Source organism: Protopterus annectens, chromosome 11.part0 (genome assembly GCF_019279795.1).
Source record: "Protopterus annectens isolate FY-2018-M chromosome 11.part0, PAN1.0, whole genome shotgun sequence".
Taxonomy (NCBI): domain Eukaryota; kingdom Metazoa; phylum Chordata; order Ceratodontiformes; family Protopteridae; genus Protopterus; species Protopterus annectens.
The window spans coordinates 1,439,503,072-1,439,519,659 of NC_056745.1; the positions used below are offsets into that span (position 1 = coordinate 1,439,503,072).

A 16,588-nucleotide genomic window follows, 5' to 3' on the forward strand; every position below is an offset into this window, starting at 1 on the left:
GGTGCATGATGGTACGGAGGTACGGAGTTCTTTCTGAAAGAGAAGAAGGACTGGATGCACTAAATTTTATCAGGAAAGAACTGCAAGCCCTCCTGAACAAAGAACAACATCCAAAACTTGAGACAGCCCACGGAATTCAAGTCAAGGTATGTGAACTCCATTTATCTGAGGAACTTAAATTTTAAATGCCTTGATTTTAAAACAGGAACCTGATTTTGAGATGAGTTAAAAAAGTTAAATACAACTCTAAAACTGCTGGCCACCAGCTTAAGGTAGTACCAAACTATAGCAATGCACTTTTTGCTAAAATGAAAGACATGACTATTTGAGATGGGCTCAAGAGGTGGGTTTTGTGGTCAATCTTAGAAATCTTGATATTTTTCCATTTATGAAAGACACCCAAACATTTTACTTTTTGCTCCCTGTAGATACAGAAGGCTTCCCGAGAGATTAGGAGACCACACATAGAAATAAAAGCATATTTAGAGTAGCTTAAATTCAAGTGAAATTTGAAGGATAAGCACATCTCCAAACCAGTGAATTATGAAGTAGCATAGCAGACGTTATTTGGTATGGGGGAGAAGGGTGTTCAAATCAACCAAGAAGAGGTATTAGTAGCTACACAGGATTCAGACAATATGGGCTTTGGGTGCCCTGACCCAATCATCAATGATTTTCAAGAGATAGAATCCAGATGTGTAAGAATATCACCCAGTACAGTATCCAACCAGCAAGCACTTTAACATAGTTTAACTAAAATGCAGTCTTCCTATAGTCTTTCAAGTTCTTATTCTGTGTCTAGATACACAAAGACATTATTTCATAGACTGTAAATTGTGGGTGCAAACTAGTTACAGGCTATTTTCACAGAAATAAGGTTATCATGCAAATGGACAAGGAATAAGGTAATTACCCTATTGAAACCGTACCTGACTTTCTTGTACATAATTCAAGAAACACTTTAGAATGGCATTTAAAATGGAAGCTGCACTTTAAAAAGCAATGATGGTTACATTAAATCATGACTCAAAAAGATGCACAGCAAGATGCCTCCACCAACTCCTGATCCTATTATATTTTTAAAGAAAAGTAAACTGTGTATGTTCCTATATGAAACAACCTTCCTGTGGGGTCATTTGGTAAAAGAGTACTACTTCTGTTATGGTAATTGGTGGCATGTACACTTTTCTGGTTGCCACGCTTAATTAATTTTAATGCACACATGCCAATTTCAACATCTTCAGCAAGGCTGTACAAGGAATATTGCATGTATGTCATGTGGCATAGTCTAACAGCATTTTACGAATTTCCACTTTTTTATGTTTTCAAGTTTCTGCAGTACTTCATGGCTGTGCATGGTTATTTTTATATTCATGAATCTCAGCCAACATCAACATACACACACACACACACACACACACACACACACACACACACACACACACACACACATATACACCTCTCTCAACTCTTACCTCCTAAGTAATGGACAAAGCAAAAATATTTAGAAATAAGGCACCACATTAGGGACACTTTTTGAATGATGGTATTATGAAATTAAAACTAATGGAAATATTATCCAGTTTTAAGAGGGATGGAGCAAATGTTTCAGAACAAATTAGTGGCTTCCCTCTTATATGTGAACAGCTGATAGATACGTGGTATGTAACTAACACACAATGGCTAGTCATGTATTAAATGACTATAAACACACTTCTTTATGGTATGATAGTGCTCATGGTTAATAGTCAAGAGTCTCTTAACCGTGAGGTGCATATTTCAATCTGTTTAGCACATATCACAAGGCCTTCTTCACATACGTCTGCAGTCTCAAAAGTAACACCCAAATCTGCTCTGAACTGGTGGTCAGCAACACTACATACACAAATGCCATAGATATAGCCAACCTACTGGCAAACAGGTTAATTGAAACCTTTACACCCCTGTCCCTCTATCAGTAAACCAGGACATTCCCAGCACATGCCCCCCTCCCTCATCACCAGGGTGCAGGTCTTTAATGCCTTCTCAAAGGCAAACAATACCCCCATCATTGGACCGGACAACATCCATGGCTTCACCCTACATGAAATCAGGCAAGAGCTCTCAGCACCATTAGGCACCCTATTCAACCAAAGCCTGAGCACTGTATTTGTCCCTGCCAAATGGAGGACAACCTCTACACAAAGGTGTCACCCATCGACCCAGGCAATTATAGGCACATCAGCTGAACTAGCCAGATCTGCAAGGCCGAGGAATGGACCTTATAAACAAGGACATTGTCAACCTCCAAACACCTGACCCCACACAGTTTGTTTTTGTCACAGGGAGATCATGCATGTTGAACTTGGTTGAGTTCTTTGAGAGAGTCACCAAAGCCATGGATATGGTGAAGATGGTGCACACCACTTACCTTGACCTAGCCAAAAACTTTGACACTATTCCCCACTTGGGGATAAAAGATAAACTCTCCCAGCTAGGCATTAATCCATATGTTGCCAGATAGGTAGTTAACTGGCACACTGATAGAACCCACTCAGTCAAAATAGGGGAAGTCACTTCTAGTAGTAGACCCATAACAACTGGTGTACCCCAAGGATTGGTCTTGGGGCCTCTATGGTTTGGGATATACTTTACTGAGGTGCAATCCAAATCCAGTGGTCTGTGGCTGACCAAGTTTGCAGATGACTGCAAGCTTGGAACTGTCTTAAATTCCCCTAATGATGTGAACATCCCTCCAAAAGGGCCTTACCTAAACTAATGACTGGTACCAGAAGCATGGCCTCAGACTGAATGCCAGGAAATGCATCTATCCTATTTTGGGAAAATGGAATCCCCACTAATTATCACATTAATAATAACGTACTAACCATGCAATTGGTATTGAGGGACTTGGGCATCCAGGTTGATAGCAACCTGAATTTTGACCACCATATTGCCTCCGTTGTTCGCAAGACTTTTACATGGCCCACCTCATATGTAAGGGTATTTCATCCAGGAACAAGGAGGTCATTACACCCCTGTACTCTTCCCTTATCAGACCCATTATCGTGTACAATACCCCTTCAGCATGTACCTTGCCAAGCACATGCAGCAGCTGGAGAGACCATAGAGATTCCTGACCAGGAAATTCCAGGGTCCCAAACACCTATCCTATACAGATAGGCTAAAAGCCCTTTTCCTTGAATCAGTCTCGTACATACTGCTCAGAGGTGACCTGTGTCTGGCATACAAGGTCGTCTCAGACCCAGCCTTGATGGAGTTGCTGCATATCTGTAATTCAAATTCTACTCACACAACCCACACACAAGGCCTCAACCTGGTCTGTGACATTAACAGAACTTGGCAGGATAGATTTGAGTCCCAAAGACTCCCCCATCTGTAGAACAGACTCTCTGTCCATGTCACTCACTAGCCCTCTTGAAGAGGAACCTGGACAACTGGATGGGAAACAGAAAATACACTCCTGGGATCTCACCTGTGTCCCTGCTGGACAGGGGAAACAGGTGCTGGGAACATGGGCAAAATTTTTGGCTAGGCTTATAAGGGTCTCTGGACTTATAGCCTAGTATCATCCTATAAACCTGTGAACCTATACTTATAATATGGATCAGAATAACTATCATCCATCATGCCAAAGAACATTTTTTAATTTTTTTTTAAATAAAAATACACAGAAGAATAGCTATCATAATATATTACAGACCTTATAATTTCCTGGCAATATAACCTATGCAATGCAATGTATCATTCTTTATAATTCATTATATTCTAAGTATTTTTATTACTATTTTAATGGCTTTATATAGTTTTATTTTATCTTCTTATGAGTAATTGTTTCATGACATGATATAGAGTCCAAATTATATTTATGATGGGCAGGTTATAGTAGGCTGGATTTTTAAAAGTTGCTGTTATAAAATGTATTATAATTGCAATTTTCACAGACTGAAAATCATTTTAACCATATTAATGTGAGGAAATTCAAATGCATTGTATTCTCCTAACTTGACTGCTAAGTTTGTCACCCATATCTTTTTCTGTAACAAGGAAATAAAAGAACCTGGGGAGGGGTGTTTTCATTAAAGTACAGCATAAAATATGGTTATCTAACCAGTAAAAATTAGCATGTTCTAATTATCTCAAACTAGTCACCCAAAGGACTGACTCCTGTAAGCATTTTCCTTGGCTGTAACCTAAAAATGTTAAGTGTAAATGCATAAATATACCTAGTAACCTACAAAGAAGATAGGACTATATCAAACTAATTTTCTGTATTGTACCTTTTCACCTAAGTCTCTCTGTAACTAATACATCTGCTTGGTAAAAGTCAACATTGTTCTACTCCAACAAACTGTAATTAACTTTGCTGCATTCTAGTGAAAGTTAAAGTACATGACAAGGGCGTGTTATGCAAGCTGAAAGTAACGTAGCATAACAAACCTGTAATTTGATCATTTTTCATGCTTAATGAACAATTGTCATGCAATCTAAGGTATTAGACCAGTTAAAAAAATAAAACAAAGACAATTAAATCAGAAATGCCTGAAATCGGCAATAGATTCATGAGTATTAAATTAGAAATGTGAATTGAAGAAGCAATTACACATACATTCTGCATTTTGGTATATCAAGCCATTATCTATACATTATAAAATCTGTAAAAACATGCTGTGTCAATAGTTGCACTGTGTACATGTTCTACAACTTGAATGATGTTTTTGAAAGTTTTCAAATCCTACCCTGCATTCTGCATCAGTACATTTATACAACTCACATTAAACGTGTCCATCTCCTTAAGTGGTTCATCTTGATTTAATTTTTTTATACTTCCCCAACATCTACTCACCCTGCATGAAATGCTACTTCCAGGACATCTACTATGAAGTATGCAGATTTTAAATGTTTGTACTAGAATGTTCTGCTCCTAGAATGCTGCACACACAGAAGAAAAAAATCCACTGCGGTATCACGGGACTCAGTTATGTAATGTTTCCTAAATGATTAGTGGCAGGGACTTTACAATATGTTATAAACCAAATAAGACTATTTACTAGTGCAGCTTAATAAATATGTGGACTGAGCAACAGAGGGTTATCTTCAAGCATGACCTGTATGTAGAAAGATGAAAACTGAAATGGCTGATAAGGCCTGCAGTCCCATTTATGATTTAATAAGAAACAGTAAAAACGTAAAAAAAGAGTAACAGGAGTTCATTACATGCATGCCCATATATACACAGACCCCCCTCCCTCCACACACGCACATAAGTGTATACTGTACACATATATATGTTCACACCTACATTCAGAGAGAGAGAGAGAGAGAGACACACACACACACACACACACACACACACACACACACACACACACACCCACACACACACGCAGGTACACACATACATACACATCTATACACAATTACACACATGCACACCAACAGACAGGCAGGTACACACACACACACACACACACACACACACACACACACACACACACACACACATCTATACACAGTTAAATAAACACACACCAACAGACAGGCAGGTACACACACACACACACATCTATACACAGTTAAACAAACACACACACACACACCAACAGACAGGCAGGTACACACACACACACACATCTATACACAGTTAAACACACACACACACACACACACAAACACGCACACACACATATCTATACACAGTTAAACACACACACACACACACACCAACAGACAGGCAGGTACACACACACACGCATACACATCTTTACACAATTAAAACACAAACACACAACTGATCTAGGTCAAAACAGCATAGCAAATTGTAAGACAAGCTTTAAGAACATAGAACAGACCCTGCCATGAAACTGCTTCTACTACTTGTTTAAACTTTAAGTTTATGATCTAGGTGGCAGTTTTTACTCACAAGAATGGCAGAATCTAATGGAAATCCAGTTTACCTAAAGATGAAATGCATCTTTTTTTCTAGCTAGATTGCTTTGATTATTTTATAGTAGCTAACATTATAAAAGAGAAATTATACCCAAACCTCTTTGCTTAATCTAAATGTTCTTATCCCACCAAAAAAATGAAAAAAATCATTGGCTATTTGACATAAAATTAATTATAAAATAATTAGCTTTGCATAAATATTTACACAGTCTGTAGGTTAACACCCTACAAATCCATGTGTGTGCTGCACATAACACTTCTGTGGTGATGAATTTAACATTCAACGCCTTTACAGATTCTATGGCAGAACAATATGTTACTATATGCATACCCCGCACAGCAAATACACAAGACCCCCCCAAATCTAAAGTAAATGTTGACATACAGAGACTTAAGGAGAGATTTGGGGGAAATCCACATAACAGATTTACTTACAAAATAACTACCCAGTAAGTGTACGAACCCTTAAGATATACAGAGTACTCAGCTAGCCAAACAGTCTTTATCAGCATTTCCATAATTCACAGAATACATACTCATTTCTTTTGATAGGGTAACAGTGACCAAGTGAAAAATAAGAGCTGGTCACTGCTTACACATCGATCAGCAATCTTAGTCACTTTGTTTACATGATATGCAGCATATGGTAGCTCTTTTAAATATATTAGCTTGTAATGGAAGCAATCACATGTTGTGGGAGATACTTCCACCACCACAGAAGGTCTCAATGTTTCCACAAAATTTTGGGATTTAATTACTGGCTGATAATGTGGCATCAGAAATAGTAGACTTAGTGCCTGACTTCCTTAAGGACATATTTTAGTTTCCAGTCTGCTTTGTAGATGATGGGCTATAATTCTACTATAGATATCCTGAATCGATGTTTGGTCTTATTTGCAGAATGTTAAAATTCCTGTAGATATTTAGTAGAAATAAACGCTAACAAGGAAGATGAGGGCAGCATGTGTGCATTCAGAGTATCTATATAACAGAATAGACCATCATGAAACAGCCCATTTCATGGAATATCATAGACTATGGGGGGTTTGCCAGGCATTATTGTAGGCTTTGTGACCTCATTACTGAAGTTTCTGTCTTTCTTAAAGATAATGTCAAATTCAGAGCAGAATTTAACTATAGAAGAACTGCTAGGTTCAATAGAATAGCCTTTTTTTATTTATTTACTTATTTTTTTACTAAAGTGGATACATCCCTCCAGAGCAGCAATGAAATAATGGGAACTTGTGTGCTACTGTGCCAACTATTTAATTTTATAAATCTTCACCATGATCCTTTCTGCTGTAAGTTGGCATACATAATCCTTGTTTATATCATCTCTCAAATGTAATATCTTTTAATTACTGGATAACTGATTATAAACCTTTAAACATGTAGACTAAATGACATTTCCTGAACTACTATTAAGTGTTGCATCTTGTTTTAATACTCTGATAGTGAGCAGATGAGCAAGCACAAAAATAGATAGTTTATCACTGAAATATATTTATTTATAGTGTTATTTTAAAATAGATTAGATATTATTAGGCAGGATGTTCTCAAAATGTAAACACAGTGTATTTGTATGAAACTGCATCCACTAATGTAGAATCATAGCTGATTTAACATTTACAGCAGAACACAAGTCACAAAGTTTTTCTTCATGGAAAGGTGTTTGCTTGGGACATTGTTCTAGATACTTTGCTAACATAACTGGTGCAGGCTGAATTTACTAAATTTGAAAACATAGCTGCCAAACAAGAAAAGTTAAAGCTGGCAAAGGGGGAATGCAGTTAAATGGTGCTTCAGTTGCATGACTGTAGAACCTTGTGAAGCAAAGTGATGATTAAAAATGCAGAAATAAGAAAACCGCGATGTGAGTGTAAGGCAAATAAAATGGAAGTAAGAGCTACATGACTCCTCACAAACAGCAACTGCCATAGAACATGACGAATGAGCTGCAAACTTTAACGCCTGTCGTTAATAGCCTGACCTTTTGGTTTATGATAGCCTTCAACTGGTCAGGACACCTGTAACTCATCCATGGTTTTACACTTCAAACGTTGTCATACAGAAAGCATGCATTGAAATATTTTGAGTTCTTTCATTAGGTATCCCTTCTAAACTGCCATTAATAAAATGTGGCTCCAGGTATGTCTATATGCATTCCATTGCTGCCTTTATGCTGTACACTGACTCTTTTCGTGATACTGGTAGCGACATCTATCTATTTTATATATATATATATATATATATATATATATATATATATATATGCGTGTGTGTGTGTGTGTGTGTGTGTGTGTGTGTGTGTCTATTGTGTATGACTGAGCCACCCTAATGTCCACTGCAAAATACCAACAAAAAAGTTCAATCATACACAACAGAGAAAACAAACAAAACTGAAAACAGTATTATCGAAAGAGGAAAACTATTTCCTTTCTCGATATTAAAACTAAATCCCTCCTAACACTAGCTTCAAATTAGTTTGAATAGTGATGGTGTTAGGGGAAGGCTTAATGACTTTAAGGTGTATGGTAAGGGGAGCTCCCCCCTACACCACTATAGTAGTAGTTGTTAACCTTAATCCTACTGCTGCCCCTTCCCAGACCCCTAACCCTATACCTTAAAGTCATTGAAACCTTTGCTTAACACTGTCACTACATAAGGCAGACTCAGGCACACAAACATACCCAAACAACACAACATCTACCTTCTAACCTAACCTTTACCATTACCCTAAAATACACAGACTCACACATAAACACACAACACACAACCCTCAGTCATCCCCGACACTAGCCCTAACACACACACACACACACACACACACACACACACACACACACACACACACATACCTTACCTATGAGAACTAGCATTTACAAGGCAAAGAAATTGAAATAATAAACAATGTCTGAGCATTATGTAAACAAAATATATTCTTAAACAGGGAAAACAATATTTTTTCTGACTTAAAGTAGCAACACGTGCATCAATAGCTAAAAAGTGATGAGCAGTGCAATTATCACAAGAGAGTCTGAAATGTTGTTAGGAGCCTGCACTAAAGTATACAGTGGTACAAGTGTGTAGCTGGACATTTTTTTTCTGAGCATCATATCAACTTTTTTTCAGGTCATATTATGTCTATAGCTGTCTAAATTGATGATTTTAACAACAGGTACACTATTGCTAATCTAAAAACAATATTCTTAATAGTTTCACTGGGACAGCTGAAAATGTTACTTGCATTTATTACCTGTTGGGGGCAGCATTTAGAGAGGTGCGTCCATTTTTTAAAATAATAGGTGTCCAAGGGGATAGCACTAAGAGCTTGTGAGCACAAAACGGAATTTGCTTGCTACATGCCTGCAATGGAAAAGTAAACTTACAGGCAAAAGTCCACCTTTACTTTGCCTGCAAGGAGCGCAAAATCGTGCAGTTTGTTTAGTTAAAATATTTTAATTTTAAACTGCTGCAAACGGTTTGCTACAATGCAGCAACCTATGGCTACCGTTTAAACCACAAAGGGGGCGCTACAGCGCTCAGGTTTGCCCGCCAATGCAATACCGGCTTTTAAGGGCGTTAATGGTATTTGCTGATTGTAACCCCCCACCCACCGTCGCCATTGCGCCAGAGGCAGTTGCCCCTCTCGCCCCACATAGGTCTTACTACAGCCACGCATTGCACAAGAAGTGGCCAGTGTTTGTAACTCCGAATTTATCAACATCTTACTGGAATTCCATGGTGAAAAGTGCTGCAGATTTACATAAAGAATAAGGTGAACCAAGTAGCTGAGTCTTAACAGAAATAAAAAAAAATAATTACGGTTGGCTGGGTCAGCAGCCGGCACCCCTTTGATCTCGGGTGTGTGCATTCATAAGTTACGTGAATAGATGTCCCATGGCTGAGTACTGCAGGGTAACTTATGTAGCTGCATGTTAATGTACTTGGGAGCTGGTGAGGCGGTTTGTTAAGTGATGCCAGCACATTTCACTGTTTTGCACGGTTGTTAGTCGCCATCAATACTTTGCTGACACGCTGATTAATGGGTTCATTGGCGCCTCGCTCTGGTCCAGCACTTTTTAGAAAAACATGCTTTCCATACAAACAGTTAAGAATGTACTGAACTGCATGTCATTATGTACTACCCAGTGTTTAAAACCACGTGACACAGAAAACTGTAATCTGCAGTTTGTCTGGGTGCCACCTGATTTGCTGTGTCATTGATCCTATCCGAACCCCATCCCCGCTCCCCACTTAATACAGTGCACTTATCACAAAAGCTATACATTTGTTTCCATAGCAACAGTGCAGTAGTGCAATGCCAGGGTCTATACAATCTCAGAGTCAAATCTACACAACCCCAATAACCACTACCCACTAAGTTGCAGCAGCCACCTCCTGGTTCGACAACACCAGGACGCATAATGTCACTGGAATCTCTCAGCTCTTCCTTTTCCATAATTTGGTCATGTATATTGTTTTATTATAAAAGGTCTACATGAATTGCTGCAAGAAACAGAACCACACCGACCCATTCATCTTTTAAAACTCAGTTTACCTGTCTTTCAAAAAAAATTAATTGTGGGGAGGGCAAAGGCCCAACAATAGAGACGTTTTTTAAATATTGTAAAACTTATAAAGTTGACAGAATAACAAGTTTTGCATTAGCGTGAGGTTTCTGACGGGTATGAAGTCTGACATTCAAATGTATGTCATTATTTGTTTACTTCAGTCCCCGATTTTCAAATAATTTGCCAGAAAAGCAAACTTTTATGAGAAACAGACTAAAAATATAAGGCGAAAATCTGGACAGGTGAGTGCTATGTCGGGCGGTCTAGACAAAGTAAACAAGTAGGCATCAGTTTTCTGTTCTGCACTACAATCGATGCTGCTGAAAGTGTGTAGGGCACACACCCTTAATGCAGCATATTTTTTTTCGCATACATATTTAACATACATATTTAACTGGTGGTTGCACACCTTAGCTAAGGTAACTCAAATCATTACTTATTACCTGGCCATAGGAGAAGAGTGCTTCTGTGGACTTGCCCAGACGTTCTGAGATTAGGTAGCAGGTGGGTGACTAATGTCACAAGTGTAATTTACTCATCCCTGTAAAACAATCCCATCCAGCAGGGTTAGAACAGCTCCTGTGGCTGACCTGGGGGAATTCAAGATGCTAGGGACGTAGGTGTAAGCTTATGAATGAGTAAGGGAACCTTTGGTTTCCACTGGCACTCGGACTTTTAATGAAGAACATTAGAATGCCCAATTAACTATTTATCACTGGACCACAAATATAGTATCTAGTACGCAAGCACGCCAGCAAATAAAAAAGAGGCACTAAACTCCCACTTAGGCTGCGCGACTGGCTCCTGCAAAGAACCAATAATAAATAAAATATATATATTATAATTGTCATTGACGATGGGGCTCCCAGTTATAGTTAAAACCCAAACCACACCAGTTCATTTACCTGGTAACAGATATTTGCATTTAGTATATAGTTTCTCTTTTGGTCCGATAAGTAATATCACCTGAATAAAAATGATAAAGACCCTTACCTTTGACTGCATCTTTTTCTGCAGAAAATATCTGCCTTCTGGAAAATGCACATGACTAGGATACATTGACATCTTACTTGCAGAAAGCGCAACACCAGTCCTTCAATAAACCCGATCAACTTGTTTCTTTACTGTGCACAAATGAGCATAATCAAATTAGTCTTTGCAATGCGCTCGTGTGTTTTCCCTCTAAGTCACATTTCTACAGCTCTGGAATCAGGGAAAAGTCAGCTGGTAGCAATATTACTTCCTAAGACACCAGCAGTCAGGGATATGTTGATGTAATTTCGGTTATGTCAGACTACCATGCGAGAATCTGTAAGTATGCAGAAAAATATACAAAGAGACTGACACTGATATTGCAAAGTGGCGTTGTTGCCAATGACACCCGCCCCACCTCGATCCAACAGACAGTCCACCACTGTCACTAAGCCTATGAACATCCATTGGGGAAATAGCGGTGCTGTTAAATCTAGATCAGACTCACCGTCTAATGAGTAACAAGTACTGTTGAGAAGCTTCTGCTCCAAGCAGATGTGCATATTTCTTATAAATTACAGATACAAAGTTCACAGATTTCTCCCAGTCTTCGACAGTGGGGAAAACCTGCAAGGACATCCTTTGCAAAAGATTAGTTTGCAAAACATGTCCGTCAAAATATCTCAAAAACACCTGACTTCTAAACGAAGAAAGAGAAACGGTGCAAACCTCTACCTAAGCAGCTAATTGCTGTTGTACATTTTTTCCAGAAAGATGCGCTGTGTTGTCCCGAAAGTAGTGTCACATCAACCTACACTAAGTGTAACAAAGTAACTGCAGGTGAGGGCTCGCGCTTCACAGCTCGAAGCTCCACCTAGCGGCGATGTTTTAACTGCAGCTCGACCCTGACAATGAGGAAGGCACAGAAAGCAACAGCATGCATGCATCCCAAGTTCCCCCGGTTTGAGGCACCTTGTCAATTTTTTTTAGCCAGGTAAGGATGCTATTGCACTGTAGCTTTGGCTGGCAGGTGACAATTTATTTTCTTATACGAACTAAACCTTGCAAATATCGAAACTTAAAATGCAGGCCTTTTTATGCTGGTTAGCGTCTGCTGTGCATGCTCATTACTAAGAATACAATTTTGTACATTCCACCCCAGCTAAATCTAATGTACTGCCTAGGGAGAACTCAAGTGTATCCATTGTCAGATGCTTTCTTTCTAAAACGTGCAACATTTTTAAAGTATGTCTATTTCCTTTTACTGCAGGGGTTGTCTCCAGTGAGATGTATAAGAAACTGGCGCAGCTAACTTTTTAACATTATCTCACCTTACAGAAGAACATGGACCACCTATCCAGTACGAGAACATGGGGCATCAGCTATTCATTTAGCCTATTCAGTCCAATTGTTTTACAACGCATGCATGAGTAGTAGTGATGATGAAGATGTTCTATGCACCGTTTCTCTTACCGGAGTACCTCACAGCATTACTATTCTAAATCACCTACCCAACAGTACAGGTCTTACTTGCATTATTAAAGTAAAACAGTAAGGGGTGGACTCGAACTTGTTGCTTCTTCAGAAAGAGCTGAACCTCATTGTTGTGGATTTTAATAGTGTGCAGTAACAATGTGCGCAGCTAAGACTCCACATTGCCTTTGTCTTTTGTGGTATAGAAACTATTGCTAGATTCATTTAGCACGTATCTGTACTGGAGGAGGTGGATAAATGTGTTCTTACAGCAGACGGTGCAGTGGCAGCTATGTTTCAATGATATCTGTTCCGGAAAAGAAAACATTGGTAGAAGGTGCAACAGGGTTTTGCAGCTACTGTTTCACTCCAGGTAGATACATTTTGACTCCCTCACACTGAATCACAACGGTGGGTTTGTTTATGCAGTAGTGTCCTGCGTGAATACGGACTACACTGAGACGTATATGGTAACTGCAGACAACTGAGAGATGAAGTGGGTGTACGCTGCAAAGAAAACTGATAAACCTGCATGGTCGTGAAAAATCTGAGAAGCACGGAATTATCCTTTTTGTAAAAGATCGGTAGGCGCATTTCAACCCTGACATCCATTTGAGGCTGCTGTGCTATGCTCGCCCCATGACTGATGGGTCTGATATTGTTGCCCTGTTCCACATGTGCCTTTCCACCACTGCATAACTAACTTGAGTGGCATTACACGGAGCTAGCTACTTGGTGACATTTAGAATGGCGGCTGGAGTGGCGGCTTGGCTCCCCTTTGCCCGGGCGGCGGCAATAGGCTGGATGCCAGTGGCCAGTGCGCCCATGCCAGTACCCCCTAAGGAAAGGAAGCGCACACAAGATACACTCATCATCCTGAATGTAAGCGGTGTCAAGTTCCAGACTTGGAGGAATACTCTAGAGAGGTACCCGGACACCCTACTGGGCAGCACGGAAAAGGACTTCTTCTACAATGAGGAGACTAGCGAGTACTTCTTTGACAGGGACCCGGACATCTTCAGGAATATCCTGAACTTCTATCGCACTGGCAAGCTCCACTATCCAAGGAATGAGTGCATATCTGCCTATGATGAGGAGCTGGCATTTTTCGGCATCATTCCTGAGATAATTGGCGATTGTTGCTATGAAGAGTATAAGGACAGGAGACGGGAAAATGCCGAGCGCCTCCTGGATGATGCGGATGAGAACTCGGGCGAGGGGTCTCCCCTCCCTTCAATGACGCTGCGGCAGAGTATGTGGCGGGCTTTTGAAAACCCACACACCAGCACGCCGGCTTTGGTGTTCTACTATGTCACTGGCTTCTTCATTGCTGTCTCTGTTATTGCCAACGTGGTGGAGACGGTACCCTGTGGTATCTCATTGGATGTAACAAAGGAGTTGCCCTGTGGAGAGCGGTACTCTCTGGCCTTCTTTTGCTTGGATACAGCCTGTGTGATGATCTTTACCGTTGAGTACCTGTTACGCTTAGTGGCTGCGCCCAGTCGCTATAAATTTGTGCGCAGTGTCATGAGCATTATTGATGTAGTGGCGATCATGCCATACTATATCGGTCTGGTCATGTCTGAAAACGAGGATGTCAGTGGTGCTTTTGTGACCTTGAGGGTCTTCAGAGTCTTTCGGATTTTTAAATTCTCCCGCCACTCGCAGGGGCTACGTATTTTGGGTTACACGCTGAAGAGTTGTGCGTCGGAATTGGGATTTCTACTGTTTTCTCTCACCATGGCCATCATAATTTTTGCAACAGTGATGTTCTATGCAGAGAAGGGGTCCACAGCCAGTAAGTTTACCAGTATCCCTGCTGCCTTCTGGTACACCATTGTGACCATGACAACATTGGGGTAAGTGGCATGTTGCAATAATGCTTCTACTGATGTCATAACCCATGCCCTCGGGTAGAGGTGAATGTGTAGGGTCTTGTTTGCTACTTTTTCATTGTACCTATGGAATGAAATGTATTAGTCAAATCATAAAACATGGTAATGGATACAGAAGTGTGCACTGCTTAATATAAATTTGCTATTTGGAAGTATTACTATGTGAAGAAGTACATTGGTTAATATGGTGAAAAAACAACTACAGGGTCCAGGTATGTCCAGATATATAGGAGGAAGAGGCCTTCTCACCACCTTTCTCTTCTTGTCAGAATAGATGCAGAAACTTCAAAATAAATAAATAAACAAATAAATAAACAAATTAAAAAGGGAGTGGGAGGCAAATGAAACCAAAGTTGTGATCCTACATATTTACATTCATAATGAGCATCCAGACATTTTTGGAAATAATTACTGCTCCTCACACCCCAGAACTAGTTCCCCAGACATTTCTCTTAATTGCTATCATTTAGGCATACTGCTCTGCGACTCTTGCCCACGGTAATAGCTGTGCTCCTTTTAGATTTGTTGACGTTCATGAAGTTTGACTCATTTAAGGAAACCAATGTTATTATGTAACTGAAGAGAATCCGTACAATGGCTCCCCAATATATCTGTAAGGGTCAAGTATATGAAGACGATTCAGTCTGAAAAATAATAAAGTGCTCATAGTTCTAATCAAGTGGTGTGATATTATTTTTTTTTTTATTTATTTTTTTTTTAATGGTTAGTGCTATGAGTTTTACTGCTTAGAGTTTCAGAAGTATGCCAGCATGGACTGAAACTTGATTAGACATGTACTTTTTGTAAGGCTCATCTGCAATTGTGTACTAATAAGTGGACAGTGGAAGAGTTTAGTGTTGCCACATTGATGAATACTGAATCAAAATATACAAGATGTAATTATATCGTTGCATGAGAAAAGGTGTATTACAAGGGGCAAATATTACTTTAACCCGCATTAACTATTATTGGTGACCCTTGTCTCTGATCAGTGCTTGCAATCAATAGTCAGTTAGGGATGTTCTTACTTTAGATGCTAATACATATTGATTGTTGTAGCATGACTGTATTTAAAGTAACTATCATCATTTAACTTACTTTGAGTATGAGTGAGATGGTAGCTACATATATGTAGCAGACAAGTCATAAGAATCATGGGTAACCATGCTTAACATATAGATTTCTTACAGAATAGAAATTCTGACTTGCTGCAGAAACCCACAGTGGGATTCAGGTTAGCGACAGTGAGTAAGATGAGAAAGATATGCTCAACCTATTATATCTGTCAGTTTAAAGGGGAAAATTCCAATACATTTCCATTTACCTTCCTGTTCTGTGTGAGGCTACATCGAGAATATCAGTTAAGTTTGTCATACTATATAGTTACCAAGAGTACATGGTGAGGCATGTGACACTAGCAGAGCATCATTATTTTGAAATATTGCTTTTATTTTAAATAGTTGTGTTTATTTAAAGTGTGAGGTTATGTTCTGTGTATGCATATGTGTGTATTCAAGCACACACACACACATGTCCATCGGAATGTCTGGATATGCTATTGCATGACTTTTTATTGTTGAATGTGTCATACAGCTAACAACATATACAAAGTATTTTTTTTTATGAATGGGGAAAGTACAAGTTTACAGTCTTATAAACATACGTTCAAACTTTTATTATGAGAATATTTTCTTGTACATAAATAATTGCATTTTTTGTGAATCA

The 16,588-nt window shown here is 39.3% G+C and overlaps 1 protein-coding gene and 1 long non-coding RNA gene across 2 annotated transcripts in view; one reads left to right on the plus strand and one right to left on the minus strand.

The window, feature by feature from the left end:
- Window positions 1–12,361, minus strand: part of LOC122815891 — a 48,945-nt gene extending 36,584 nt beyond the window's left edge. The window contains exon 1 of the long non-coding RNA XR_006367011.1: window positions 11,517–12,361. This is a non-coding gene — a long non-coding RNA (uncharacterized LOC122815891). The remainder of the gene's footprint in view (window positions 1–11,516) is intronic.
- A 43-nt stretch (window positions 12,362–12,404) lies between these two features.
- Window positions 12,405–14,833, plus strand: LOC122815890 (potassium voltage-gated channel subfamily D member 2). The gene is made up of 2 exons (XM_044088735.1): window positions 12,405–12,489; window positions 12,766–14,833. The coding sequence occupies exon 2, from the start codon at window positions 13,716–13,718 to the stop codon at window positions 14,829–14,831; it is 1,116 nt and encodes a 371-aa protein (XP_043944670.1). The 5' UTR covers window positions 12,405–12,489; window positions 12,766–13,715; the 3' UTR covers window positions 14,832–14,833.
- The last annotated feature ends 1,755 nt before the right edge of the window (window positions 14,834–16,588 follow it).

What these genes read in the sequence shown, in the direction of transcription:
- LOC122815890 (XM_044088735.1), top strand. Translation starts at nt 13,716, where the DNA reads ATGGCGGCTGGAGTGGCGGCTTGGCTCCCCTTTGCCCGGGCGGCGGCA.